The following is a 13,680-nucleotide window of genomic DNA, read 5'->3' as shown; positions in this document are numbered from 1 at the left end:
TTGTTATTTAAAGATGAGAAAAATGAAGCTTTGGAAGACCCCTCTCACGGCTGCCACTAAGTGTGAACTCTAGTTCTTTAGCCTATGCTTAGTTGTAGGAGGAAAAGAAAGTGAGACATGGAATCAGTAGAATGGCAGGCTAATGGCGGTTGCTGTTAAAATCTCCATTTTCCAGAAAGGCATTCATTGTAGGAATAATATTCTATGCATTTAATTTATTTTATAGTGCTTTTATTTCTTAAAGATTTTCAAACTGAGCATCCTCCCATAAGCTTTCCATAGCTGCTATCACAAAATGTCAGGGAATTGCACTATTTAAATTACCAGGATTTTTAATAAAGTTGCTAGCCCTGTCTTCAGCGTCTCAATCAATGATCAGTTCTGTCGGTATAATTACCATTTGTTTAAAATTAACCTTAAGTGACTAGGCCACTGACCTTGGGTCATTTAAAGAAAGAGGGAAACTGTGAGTCATCATGGGTGTCCTTGCAACTTCTAAAACAAAAATACAATTTTATATTTTACATGGGATGCCATGATCCAGGCTGTTTTACCATTTATTTGATAACCCTTAAAGGAGAAGGGTCTGCATACCATGGGAGTCAGAAACTAGGGGACTGGAGTGAGAGCTTGAGAGTGGGGAGGTGGAGGATTCCTGTAAGCTTAGCGTGTTTATTCTAGTGCCCGGGGCCTCCAGATTCTCCCTGCTTTTTCCTCTTTCTTCCAAGTTCTTCTTCCTCCTAGGTCCTCCTTTCTCTAATGCTATTCATTTTCTGTCACCAGTTCTAGTCCTAGAATAGCTCATCAGATTCTCTTTCCCCATTTGCCAAGCCATGCCAGCCACCACCCCCAGGCCCTGTTCAGTCCATCATGGCTCAGAATTGGATTTTCATTCATTGTCTTCACTGAGATTTATATTGAAGGCCTCTATGAGAAATGACCACATAAGGAACCTTGCGACACCTCCTAAAAAACTACTTGTGAACATGGCATTATATTATTTAGTGTTCCTCAAAGAAGAGAGCCACATAATAAAAGTCTTTTAGGATTCAGTTCCAGATGTAAAATATATATGAAAATTAATATTATGTTACTATATTAACATATTATGTTATGTTATGGAAATTTTCCAGAATTAACATATTATATATATAGTAATGAGCCAGATTGCTTTGTTTTGCAACTAAAAAGGATGTTTCCTTTGTGGCATTTAAAAAGGTTTAATTCTCAATTATAGCATTATATAATATTTTTTCTTATTTCGATTTTAGAAGTCATATTAAATGCATGTCACCTGCAATTCTTCTAACAGGAGCAGTAAATATGATACTTAATTGATTTTTGAGCACATATTTGCATTTCCAAAGCTCAACTTGCATTATAATTGTTCTTGTTCCATGATTCAGATCAGGATACTCTAAAATTTGCATGTTAGGAAAAGATGATTATCAACAAAGAGATACTGCGAGGAGTCCCCAAACCTTTTTAAGTGACTTTCTTATTACTAAAGTGATACCCATTTAGTGTAGAAAAATTTAAATTGCAGATAGACAGAAACATATATATCATCTTTGTTCCCACCCACCTATTATTATTAGCATTTTGGCTTTCCAAATATGACTTGCCAAATATTTTTACTTGCCCGTATATATGTTTTAAACCAAAGCAGCATCTTTCTCAACTCTATGGCTTATAAGTACACAAGTCACACACACATAAAACCCATAACCAATTCTAATTAAAAGATATTGCTGGAATGCTTGGACGATATGAGTCAAGTAGAATAAGTCAAATCAGTAAAATTTATTTTTTCCAGTAGAGGAGGTAAGTGGTGGAATATTTCAGAACTGCTTTATATCTTATTTAATTTTTGAATTTTTAAAATCAAAATTAAATATGAAAGTATAGATTGAGAAGTCCTCCCTCCACCATCTTCATCCACCCTGTTCCTTCACCTGGTTTCCTATGGTAATAATTTTTTTTAAACCACTTTATTGAAGTGGTTCTTAGTGAAAAAGCCATGTATAAATAAGGGAGGGTTGTGTTAGCCTCAGCATAATCCTCTGGGGGCAGAGGGTCAACAGAACAGAGATGTCTGACTCAGCCTTTCTCTCCCCTTGCAGCATCTTCCTCAAAGAGCTGGAGAAGTACGAGCAGCTGCCTGAGGATGTGGGACACTGCTTTGTTACCTGGGTAACCTACTTGAAATCCTTCTTCTCCCACTGCCCCATGCTTTCCAGGAGTTCAGAGAGTACCAGACGGCATCACTATTCAGCGTCTGACCTGAGGATTGGTGTCACTGACATTTTAATGTAGGACCAAGATCTGTAGAGCAGGGCCAAGAGTAGATCTGAGGGCAGCAGTCCCTTCCAGAGGAGTAGAGTCCTCTCTGGGACAGTGCGTCCGAGTGCTACACTAAGTTTTCTAAGCACTTTCTTAAATTGAGATATCAGGAGATTGGAACAAGACCACCACCCATGGTAGAGGAACTACTCCAGCTCCATCCACTAGTTTTTGTTTTGTTGTGTTGTATTTTTTGTTTGTTTTTGTTTTTAACTGGATGAGGATTTGGGAATAAGAAGTTTAGGAATCCATCAAAGTACCAAAGCATTGGTTATGTTTTCTTCCTTAATAGAGAAGAACAGACTCCTTGGGTATCCATCCCAATTCTGACCTTCATGATGAGTATGTAGTCATTCTTTTTCTTGGTGCTCTTATTTATGGGCCTAGCGAATGGGCTGAAGGTACCAAGTTCTAATTATATAAATGGAAACAGTCTCCATTAGCATCTCCCCACCACGTTATTCTGAGCTCAGGTTCGTGATATGAGTGCAGACATCTCTGGGGAGGTTCACCCAGCACACTAAGTGCAACTAAACATGGCAATACTTCTCCAGGGTCAGGAGTTTTAATATTTAATAATTATCGAATTATAACTTCCACTCAAAATAGACTACTTACTCTTCAAACTGTCTTCACGATTCAAGAGTTTATGCTCGCAACAGCTCTACAGAATAGGCAAGGCTATGGTTATATTTTATATTTTATAGATGGGAACCTTTCAAATGAGCTAGGAGATTGACCAGTCCACTGATACATAAGTATCACAATTAGTTCTGCGATTCAAGACCCGAGTTGTTTTTTTTTTTTCATGAAACTTTCACATTTGTTTCTTGGCATTCTCTCATTTCTTAAGAAAGTCTCAGACTGCCATCTTATTTTATGCTAATACATTTTCTACCTCTAAATACATGAGCCCATGCACACTTCGCATTAATTCTGATAAATAATTTTTGAGCCCTTGCACAGCCAATGGAAAGAAAAAACAAGACTGACCATTAAATGAAGAGATTTTTTTGTATCTTGTTTCATACAATTTGTGGATTTGCTTTACAGTCAGTCATAAGTATGATTTATCAACATCTCTTAGGGATGATGAATATCTCCCAGGTAGTACATAAACTCAAATATTGGTCTCAGAAAACCTTTGGTGATTGCATAAAATATGCACATTTTGCCAAGAATTATCCCAAGGTTACTTTCTTAAGCCTCATAATCTTAACGTAGGGCTAGTTCAGGAGTAGAAAGAATTGTTTGTAATGTATTGAAAGGCAATGGCTATAACCAGGAAGTTTTAAGTCAGCTTGCCTGGGCTGTACTTCTTTCTAACTATGGGAATTTAAAGTTACTTAAGTTGCTTAACCAACCTATGCCACAGTTTTCACATGTAAAATGGAGATGATGATACTAGAGCTCACCACATCCTCTCATGAGGATCGAATGAGTTAATATATATAGAAAGGACTTAGGAAGATACTGGCATAAATGAAACCTGCTATAATGTGTACCTAGGCTGCTTTCTCAGAAAAGGACATCCCAAATGTTCTATAGGCACTAAGATGGGCAGCGTTCACAAATGCAAAAAATACTTGGTGGCCAAAATACTCACACCTTTCCCAGTAGAAAGGGTGAGTAGCATTAATCCAGAGCGTACTGAGAGAAATAAGAAATGAATTTTCACCAAATCATAACATTCTCGACTTTAAGAAACAATCTGGTTAGGACTTATTGCTTAGACCCTGCACCAAAGGGTCACCATACTTTCTTTTCTCCCTTCATTGCTTTTGAGAAATTGGAGATGACAGCATAGTCACTTGACACACCCTACAAACTACCCCCAAAGGAGACATGGTGTTCCAGCAGATCTACCTCTGAAATAATACTTCATTTTCATTCTTTGATTTTTGTTTTTAGAGCAAATGCTGTCATTTTTCAAGATGGGAAGCACAATTGTGGGTAATCCAGAAAAGGGGATAATCTCAATAAATTCTGTCCAATTTAAGAATACATTATGATAAGTGAATTGGTTTTTCTAATTCTTTCTAGCACAGACTAGTATTAAAATGAGCTCATTTTCAGATAGCTTTCTCCTGAAAATTTGTTAGGGGAGCATGGGCCAGATGACCCCAGAACATTTGCCACAGATAATCCTGTGGCACATCATATCTGAGGGTTTAACTGCACAGCTTTTGATGGGCCTTGTAGGCACAGTCAACAGAAGGGAAAAACAAATGGATGCTTATCTGTTATTGTCTTTGTTCTTTTTAGGCAGACAAATTTCAGATGTACGTCACCTACTGTAAAAACAAGCCTGATTCCAATCAGCTGATCCTGGAGCATGCAGGCACCTTCTTTGATGTAAGCAGTGATTTTCCATTCTTGAGCCATGGTTTAGCAGGTGGAAATGCTTTTCTACTTTGGAATAATGGGTTTTTAAGTACCTTTTGTTCCTCACTTTTCTTTATTGGCCACCCCAAACCTCTATCTCGTGGATAAAGCATGGAAGAAAACAAAAGCAGTGTTTTCTTGTTTTGTTTTATCCCATCCCACCTCAAGTGCTGTGATTTTGGACAAGGAGCACTTGCCTCCGTGTTTTAACACCAACCCAGACGAGTCATAAACCTCGTATGTAGAGGAGGCCTACTGTGATGCAGGCGTTAGTTAAGATGTTTTACTTATGCTTCATATGTAGCTCCATCAAATGTAGGGGTTCTCAAAGTGTGGTCCTCAGACCACCCATATCAGCATCACCTGAGAACTTGATAAACGTGCGTATTTTGGACACCTTCCTGAAGATCTGTTGAATCAGAATCTCCAGGGCTGAAGCCCAGCAATTTGAGTTTTAAGGAGCCCTCCAGGTGACTCGCCCACTCAGGTTTTTAAAATGCTACTCTGATGCAGTCGTTTCAACTTTGAATACACATTGGAATCACATGGGGAACTTTGCAAAATACTGGTTCTGGTTCCCCCTCTGAAATTCTGATATGATTGGCCTGGGTATGGGCTGGGCAATTAAAAGTTTCCAGGTGAGAGTCATGTACAGCCAGGGTTGAATACTTGTGCTGTAATGGAGCCGGGAGAAGAGTCAGAGTGGACATGCCAGCTTAACAGGTCCTTTGGTTTCGAATGAGGATCCAAGCCTGTGGATTAATGATGGTATAAGTCTGTATAGTGCTGGTCCCCAGAGAGTGACCTAAAGTGACAGAATCAAATGGGTCACTATAGGTTGCAGAGGAAGATCAAGAGAGAGAGAAGAAATGAGGGGGAAAAGGAAATTTAGTGAAAGACTGTAGCGTGATGGTCATTCTGGCAGTCTACCTTTCTGAATGAAGGCAGCTTCATTCCTTCCATAAATATTTAAATGTAAATTGTAAGCAAGATAGTGTGGTAGGTAGGAGAATACAGATGTTTAAACATGGTTCCCACACTCAAATTTTCAGAATAAACCTTTTCTGAGCATCTTTCTAGCCTGATACTGCCATAACAGAATTGTTCAGTAAAGATCATATTGTTCAATGAAGAAATGACTTGAATGAGAGAAAGCCAGACAAGAAAAAACACATGATTTTTTTAATGAATCATCAGTATGGAAATGGTCTAAGTGTCCCAAAGTGGAATGACTGAGGTTAGATTTTGTAAAACAGAAGACTCAAAAAAAGTGCTTCTCTAACTTGGTATCAGAGTTTATTTGGATGCTCTATGCCATTATCTTTGCTTAATTATGTATTTTCCTTAAGATATCTCTGGTTGATTATTCATCAACAGTCCAGAAGGGTCCTTTTGAAGTTTTAAATGCACTGTGTCCTGTCTTCTACTTAGCACGTTTCTAAACATATGTGTCCTGTGCTCTGAGCATATCTTAGACTGTTCTGCTTTCTTATCTTTGCTCACACTGTTCCCTCCACCTAAAATGGATTGTGACCCCTCTGTGCATACATGTACATGCACACACACAGTCACTCTTCAGAATTCTTCCTATCCTTTGCAGGTCAAATGTTGCTTCCTGCATGAATCCTTTCCTTTCTCTATGCATGTGTAGCGATTTGCCTTTTGGCAGGTTAACAATGTACCTTTCTCTCATACACACCTCCCCCCTTTGTGAGCCCCTTGAGGTTGACTGATAGTTTGCTTGTTTCTTTTTGTACACGTGACAGTGTCTGGTGTTAACCATATTTTCCTTTAGTCTTACATTCCTCAATGCCAGTTTCTGGACTTGGATTAATAGTGAGATCTACCCCAAATTTCTTACCCTATCCTCTATTTCCAACATAGTGCCCAGTGAGCCTCTACATTAGTTGGGAAGGCCAATGGAAGCCAGAAATCCAGTGCAGTATGAATTCCTGGAGCTTGTCCTGGAGATGGGCAGGGAGAGCAGTAAACTCTCCTGATTGTTCCCAAAGCTTTCCAGATAGCATATTCTCTGTAACTTCTTTTCCATTCCATCAGAAGGGTTTCCCTATGTTCTACACTTAGGAAACATCTGCTTTAGGCCCTCATTCTATAAAAGAGATGAATCCTTAATAAAGGCAATCTCTTATTACCTGTTAAAGAGAACACAGAAAATTGAAGTCCTAGAAAGGCCCACACATTCACTTGATCCAGAATTTTCTACTCCCGATGTGAGAAACTGTGAGGCTTTGATGTCTGATGCTGTGTTGGTTACTAAGCTTGGTTTGTTGACCTAAATGCTGGAGGCAGCCACTTCCTAACTGCTCCACATGCAACCTTCTCAGAGCTGGGCGTCTTTTCAGAGAAGGAAGACTATCAAAGGTGTGTTTATTGCCTGTGCTCTCTTGCCAAAGCTCCCAAATAAATTCATGCTGTTCATTTGCCCAAAGAGAGTCAAGCTGCCAAACGTTTTGCCTATTTATTGTTGAACAAATCCTGCTGTAATCAACACCTCTAGGGAAGAAGCAAATAAGTGAGAAAATTGCTACTTTATGGAATAATTGACAGGAAATGGAATTTTTTTTATCATTCCCTCTTCTTCACCCTCCTCCGTGGCCACGTAGCGAGTCCTATCTTGTCTAACTTTAAAATGTTTCTTTTATTCTTCTCAATGCTTTGTTCTCACTAAGCTTAGGGAAAGCCCCCATGTTAACACACCTGGCGGTATACATATGGATTATGGTTTTAATATATTCACAGACATGTGGAACCATCCCCATAGTCAATTTTAGAATATTTTCATTACCTCAAATAGCAACCCTACACCCTTTAGCTCTCACCTCCCACCTAATCCTCCTACCTATTCTGCCAGCCCTAAGCAACCACTGATCTATTTTCTATCTCTATGAATATGCCTATTCTGGACATTTCCTTAAAATGGAATCATGTACTATGTTCTTTTGTGACCGACTTCTTTCATGTAGCATGATGTTTTCAAGGTTCATCTGTGTTAATAGCATGTCTCAGTACTTTGTTCCTTTTTATGGCCAAATAGTATTCCATTGTATGGATATACCACATTTTGTTTTTCCATTCATCAGTTGGTAGACATTTGGGTTGTGTCTACCTTTTCACTATTATTAATAATACTGCTAGAAACATTGTATACAAGTTTTTGTACGGACAAATGTTTTCATTTCTCTTGGGTATATACCTAGGAGAGGAATTGCTGGATCATTTTTGTTAGCTCTATGTTTACAAACTTGGACTGTTAAATAACTTCCTAACTGGTCCCTCTGTCTCTATTTCCCTGCCTCTCCCTACCATGTTGCTATTAGGCTCATATTACTTTTTCTAAAATGCTGCTTTCACCATGTTTTAGGATCTAGGTACTTTACCATTGAGAACCTCACCATCAAATCCTAATTCTTTATTCTAGCTCAACTCCATCAAAGACCTAAATACATGTTGTTCATCTAACCGTATTTTTCACTTTTTCTAGAATCTCGGTATACATCTTCTGTACTATTCAGGCATGGTCCTCATTATCATCTAAATGCACAATGACTATTTCCTGTATATTTTGTTTTATATGTTTTCCCTTTATAGAGTACCATTCCTTCAACTTTCTGCCACAGCACCCCTACCTTTCCTCTAAGCCCCAGATGAAGGCTTTATCTCTACAAAGATCCCGATGACTACTCCTGGACCCAATGACTCCTTTCTAGTCTTGCTGGCTGTAACCAATGAGAACGCTTTTTGTTGTCCTTTTTTGCTCCCTGTTTTATGCGTGTGAGTGCTCTCCACTCGCTAGAATATCAGGTTCTCGAAGGAAGAGAATAAACATGAACATTTCTCTAACCTTCCGAACACCTCAACCTTGGGGAGTGGAAGATAGAGAGGGGACTACTAGGAGAGACTCGGAGGCACAAACAACAGTTAGAGACCATGGTCATAGCCTGGCCATGAATGATGGGTAGTATCAGTGAAAATGGGTGGGAAAGACTGGTGTTTCCCTCTTGTCAGAGGCAACAGAAGGAAAACAACTAAAAGTGACTCCATCGTTTCCAACTTGATAGACCTGAAGAATGAGGGAGGTACCACTGATCACAATGAAAAAATTATAAGGAAAAAGTGGTAATTCCAAGTTGGGATGTGTTAAATTTAAAGAGAGGAGGGATGGGGAAAGAGAGCTGTACCAGTGCAGGTTTAAGAAGGAGACTGAGAACAGACAAGACTCGGGAGTCGTCGGACTAGAAATCAGAGCCTCGCTCTCTGCCTTCCCTTTATTCTCATCCTCCCTTTTATTTCCTTTCATTTCCTCCATTCTGGGTCTGTTTCCCTTCACTTCTACTTGTTTATCTCTCCTTTATCCTTCCGTTTTACACTTCTCCTTTACACTTTCTGTTTCTGGTTTTATCTTTCTCCATTTCTTCTTAAGTTCCATTTTGGTTTCATAAATCTACTTTCTTTTCCTTAAGCTCCCCTTTCGCTGTCTCTCCCTTTTTCCATTTATATATGCATCTTGGTCTTCCTTATTTCTTTTTCTATTCCCTTCTCTCCCATCAAAGGACAGTTTTTCCTAATTGTCTACTCTTTTTTTCTTTTCTCCTCTCTTCTTGCCCTGCCTACCTCCTCCCATAACACACACACACACACACACACACACACACACACACGCACGCACGCACGCACGCACGCATATCGGAATCTAATGGTGCCTGTTTTCATCCCTGTAGGAGATACAGCAGCGGCACGGTCTGGCCAACTCCATCTCTTCCTACCTAATTAAGCCTGTCCAGAGAATCACCAAGTACCAGCTGCTCCTGAAGGTACCTCCCCTCCCCTCTGTCTCATCTGCAGCTAATGCCCGGGCCGTCCCCGCTTTGCCCAAGGATAGGACACTTTCCCCCTGAAGACCTTCCCTCGACCTAGAGTAAAACTTCAGAGATGAGCTCACACTGGCATTGCTTGCTCTAGACTGCATGTCCTTCCTATCTCATGAAATTCCAGATGCTTATTCATAGAGGGAAAGAGGAGAAATGGGAGCAGGAAAGGTTGAAACTATTTTTACACCTACCCACCACTGCACAGCTTTTAGCGATTGCCACCCCAAGCACTGGCTGGTACTTAGAGCCTCTCCTGTCTTCCCCTCCTGGGGCAAATTTCTGGTGATGTTCTCTGCTTCTGATAGGATCAAGGGTCAAGATCTTAGGGCCAGTGCCAGTCTGCATGGGCAGTGGAGGCCCAGGGCTGCACCTACCATTGCTTTAATCTCTGTGTGTCAAGATTGTCAGATTTTGAGAGGAAATAGTCAAAGAGTGCATACTAAAACACAATCACACTCTTCTCTGTAGTATCCCATATGTTAGGGGTTCTTCTGAAGCCAACCAAGGGATTTGGATTTTCTCCAAAATCTTTTCTTTAAAAGTCAAGTAATCGAATTAGGTAAAGTACTAAGTAATTTGGGCTGATTCTTCTCAAACAAGGATACATTAACTGTCTGAAAAATATGACATTTCCCCAAAGAAAGCCTGGGAAATCAATATTATAGGCAGTTATATAGCTTTTGTCTATATTAATTCTTAAGGGCAGCGTTTTCCCTAAGTTTGAATGTTTTGCTGGTTGCTCCTCAAATGCAAAGGATAGTGAGAGGAGTATTGTAAATAGTACATAGTTCCAGAGAAAAATCTGATGCAATTCAACTCATGTATAGAGAGATTTGCAGAATATCACATATTCTAGCTTTGCTAAATTTGAAAACCAGTCTGGCTTCAAATCTAGGTTTCTAGTCATGCTGGAGTGTGCCCACTGGTCTGGTCCATGGGGTCTGCCTGGCTTAGTGCTTGTGGTTCTACGATGAGCAGAGTGGGAGCAGCAGTGAGCCTGCGCCCCAGACCTTTCTTTCCGGGTCTAGGTCAGTGCAGGGCTATGCACCATCCTTTCCCTTCAGCCTCCTTCAAACCTACTTCCTGTCTCCAAGAAGAGACTGTTGGCTTCTGCTCCCAGGCACTGAAGTCGTCCAACCCTGCAGAAATGGCCTAGAGAATTTAAAATGCAGCATCATGCCTCTGGCCTTTACTGAGGACTAGTGTGAGAAGTAATGGGCAGGATACCTTGGCTGTTTTGGCAGAACTGCTTTTGGAGATGTCATGCTCTTTGTGTTTTGAAGTTTCTTTTCTAAAGACTCGGAATTTCTCGTGAGATCCCAGCGTGGGGCAAGGGGAGGGGAGCCTCTCCTGAAAAATCGATGTGCTTTCTGCCTTTAAATCACAAGAGCTTTAGGTCTTTCTTTGCTTTTGACTATCAGATAGTGTTGAGTTCTGTGGTTACTTACAGTAGTTTCTCATTAGCCCAGATTTTTGTGTGTAATTATCTTCTTCCTATCCTGCATAATGCTTGACCCTTCTAAATGATTTTTCTTATGCCAGAAGATTTTTTAAAATGTGTGTGTGTGTGTGTGTGTGTGTGTGTGTGTGTGTGTGTGTGTGTGTGTGTTTTAATTAAGTATCTCAAAGCCTTTTCAGGAATTAGTGGAGTCGTGAATTCAAACAAACAAATAAACAAGCAGAAACACCTCACCCATCCACACTGCCAGTGTCTTAAATCAACTAAGATGTAGTTCTAAGAGAAATATAGCTTTTCACCTCCCCATTTTAATCCATAAGGCTGAGGTTCTTAGGATTAATTTTGTGACAGGGACAAGGGAGGGAGATAGAGAATGGATAGGCTGTCCTGTGTTTGCTTTAAGCAGATGGAGGGGTGGGCTCTGGGCCTTCGTTTTGTATTGAATGTTTTAGGAAGAGATGATTGTGCAGGTAATTGAGAAGGGAAAGATACAGTAGTGGGAATTTGATTGTGGAGAAGTTGTAGAATTATTGGAAAGAAGACTTAACATAATTTTGACCTCTGTTATATGTGCTGGTAGCAGAGTGCCTGCTGATTAAAAGAAATAGTTTCCTGAGCTTTTACTGTAAGTAAATAATATAGGATTTATTTGCTCATTACAGTCAGTTTTATTCCAGATAGGTTAATATTTAATTATCAGTATCCTCTGGGGTTCCTTACTTTAGGTGTTCCATGAAAATAAAAGCTATCTATCAGTTAGAGTGTTCAATATTCTCCATGTACATCTGCTACAGCTTTCCTTTTGGAGTGTAAATTAAATGTTCAGCCTTCTCTTCATCATAAACTATAGTGGGGATCTGAGGAGAGCTCATTGGCTTTGCTGGTTGATCAGTGGACTTGCCAAATTGCTCTAGGGGTTAAACTAATTGGTGCTTCCTGTTGTAAACTGAAGCATATTTCTTGTTCCTCTCTTCTGTTCCTGTCTAGAAGTTCCTTTTATAATGTTTGAAAACAAGGTTAGGAGGGTTAGAATTAGGAAAGGAGTGGGGAGAATCAAAGCACATCAGATTGGCAGAAGTAAACGCAACTTTCTTAACGATGCCGTTGTACTGATGCCGTGGTACCAAAGGCAGAGCTGAGAACCGGTCGCTTCTACCTGCCAAACACGTGCTTGGGCAGTTTACCGCTTCTGTGGACACTGAGATCTCCCTCCTTCACATGGAAGGTGTCCAAGATAACACAGAGGGTTGAATTTTTATGTCAGATGCTCACTAATCAGATAAGTTACCAAGTGTAAAGCCTTGCTGCTAGTACAGACAAGTACTGCGTAATGTTTCAGTCAACTGTGGACCACATGGGTGACGGTGGCCCCGTAAGTTTATAATGGAGCTGAAAAATTCCCGTTGCCTAGTGACAGCGTAGCCATTGTAATATTGTAGCACAATGCATTACTCATGTGTTGTGGTGATACTCAGTGTAAACAAACCCATTGCACCTCCATTCGTATAAAAATATAGCACAGACTATCATGTACAGTACATAATGCTTGATAATGGCAATAAACGACTATGTTACTGGTTTATGTATTTACTATGTTATACTTTTTATGATTAGAATGTACTCTTTCTACTTATAAAAAAAAAAGTTTGCTGTGAAATAGTATGCTGTGTTACACCGGCAGCAGCTTCATATGTCTTGTGTTTATCCTGTCTCTTGATTGCATCATTTTTCTCTTGTGCTCGATTTAATCTCGTGTTGTTTTGAACAGTAACATGCTGTACAGGCTTGTAACCTAGGAGCAATAGGCTGTACCATATAGCCTAGGTGTGTAGCAGGCTGTACCATCTAGGTTTGTATAAGTATGCTCTGTGATGTTCACGTGATGAAATCGCCGAACGTGCATTTCTTAGATTGTATCCCCATTGTTCAATGGCTCATGACTGTAATTTCAAGAGTACAAATAATCTCAAGGCAGAGATAAAACAGAAGTCTAGGACTTCTAACAGTTCCAAGTCCTTTCATGCAGCATCAGGATGTGCTATGGCTCAAATTAATATACAGGTTTCTAAATGATATGTGCTGTATCATCTCACTTACCCCAAAGAGAGCCATTCTGTTCATGAAATGTACTCATTTTTTATTTAAATAGTTGTATAACTTATGTGATACTTTCCAGGGAGCCATGCTCCTAAAGCTACAGATTCCAGGTTTGTTTACCCTAAGAAGTTTTGGATAGACAGGCCAGATATATTCTACTAAAAGCATTCCATAGATAAGACTCTCCTGCTAGCAAGTACCATTAGTTTATTCTCCAGGATATCAGTCATTAACATGTTTACAAGGTTTGATCTGGTCAACTTCTTCCTTTCCTGGAAATACATCCTTATCCATCCATCCATCCCCTACCTTCTCCCTCCCTGAACCCCTCAAGGAGAGAGTATAGACTGCAGATCTGATGCTTAACTATTTCCCTCCCAGTGGCAAAGCAAGCAAGATCCAATAACCCTGATAAGAAAAAAATGGAAGCCATCAGTTTTCTGCTTTGAGCAAAATCATTCCACATGATCTTTATGATTACTAAGATAGTTGGAAATTATCTTTTCT

At 39.8% G+C, this 13,680-nt stretch overlaps 1 protein-coding gene across 1 annotated transcript in view; it reads left to right on the top strand.

Annotated features, from left to right (window-relative positions):
• KALRN (kalirin RhoGEF kinase) overlaps positions 1 to 13,680 on the top strand; it is a 640,142-nt gene that overhangs the window by 411,332 nt on the left and 215,130 nt on the right. The window contains 3 exon segments of the mRNA XM_023520165.1: positions 2,124 to 2,193; positions 4,609 to 4,698; positions 9,468 to 9,560. Of these exon segments, the coding sequence (XP_023375933.1) occupies positions 2,124 to 2,193; positions 4,609 to 4,698; positions 9,468 to 9,560 (253 nt within the window).

Source organism: Pteropus vampyrus, unplaced genomic scaffold, assembly GCF_000151845.1.
Source record: "Pteropus vampyrus isolate Shadow unplaced genomic scaffold, Pvam_2.0 Scaffold1, whole genome shotgun sequence".
In the NCBI taxonomy this organism is placed as follows: domain Eukaryota; kingdom Metazoa; phylum Chordata; class Mammalia; order Chiroptera; family Pteropodidae; genus Pteropus; species Pteropus vampyrus.
The sequence above is the reverse complement of the archived record's forward strand: the minus strand, read 5'-3'. Positions and strand labels throughout refer to the sequence as shown.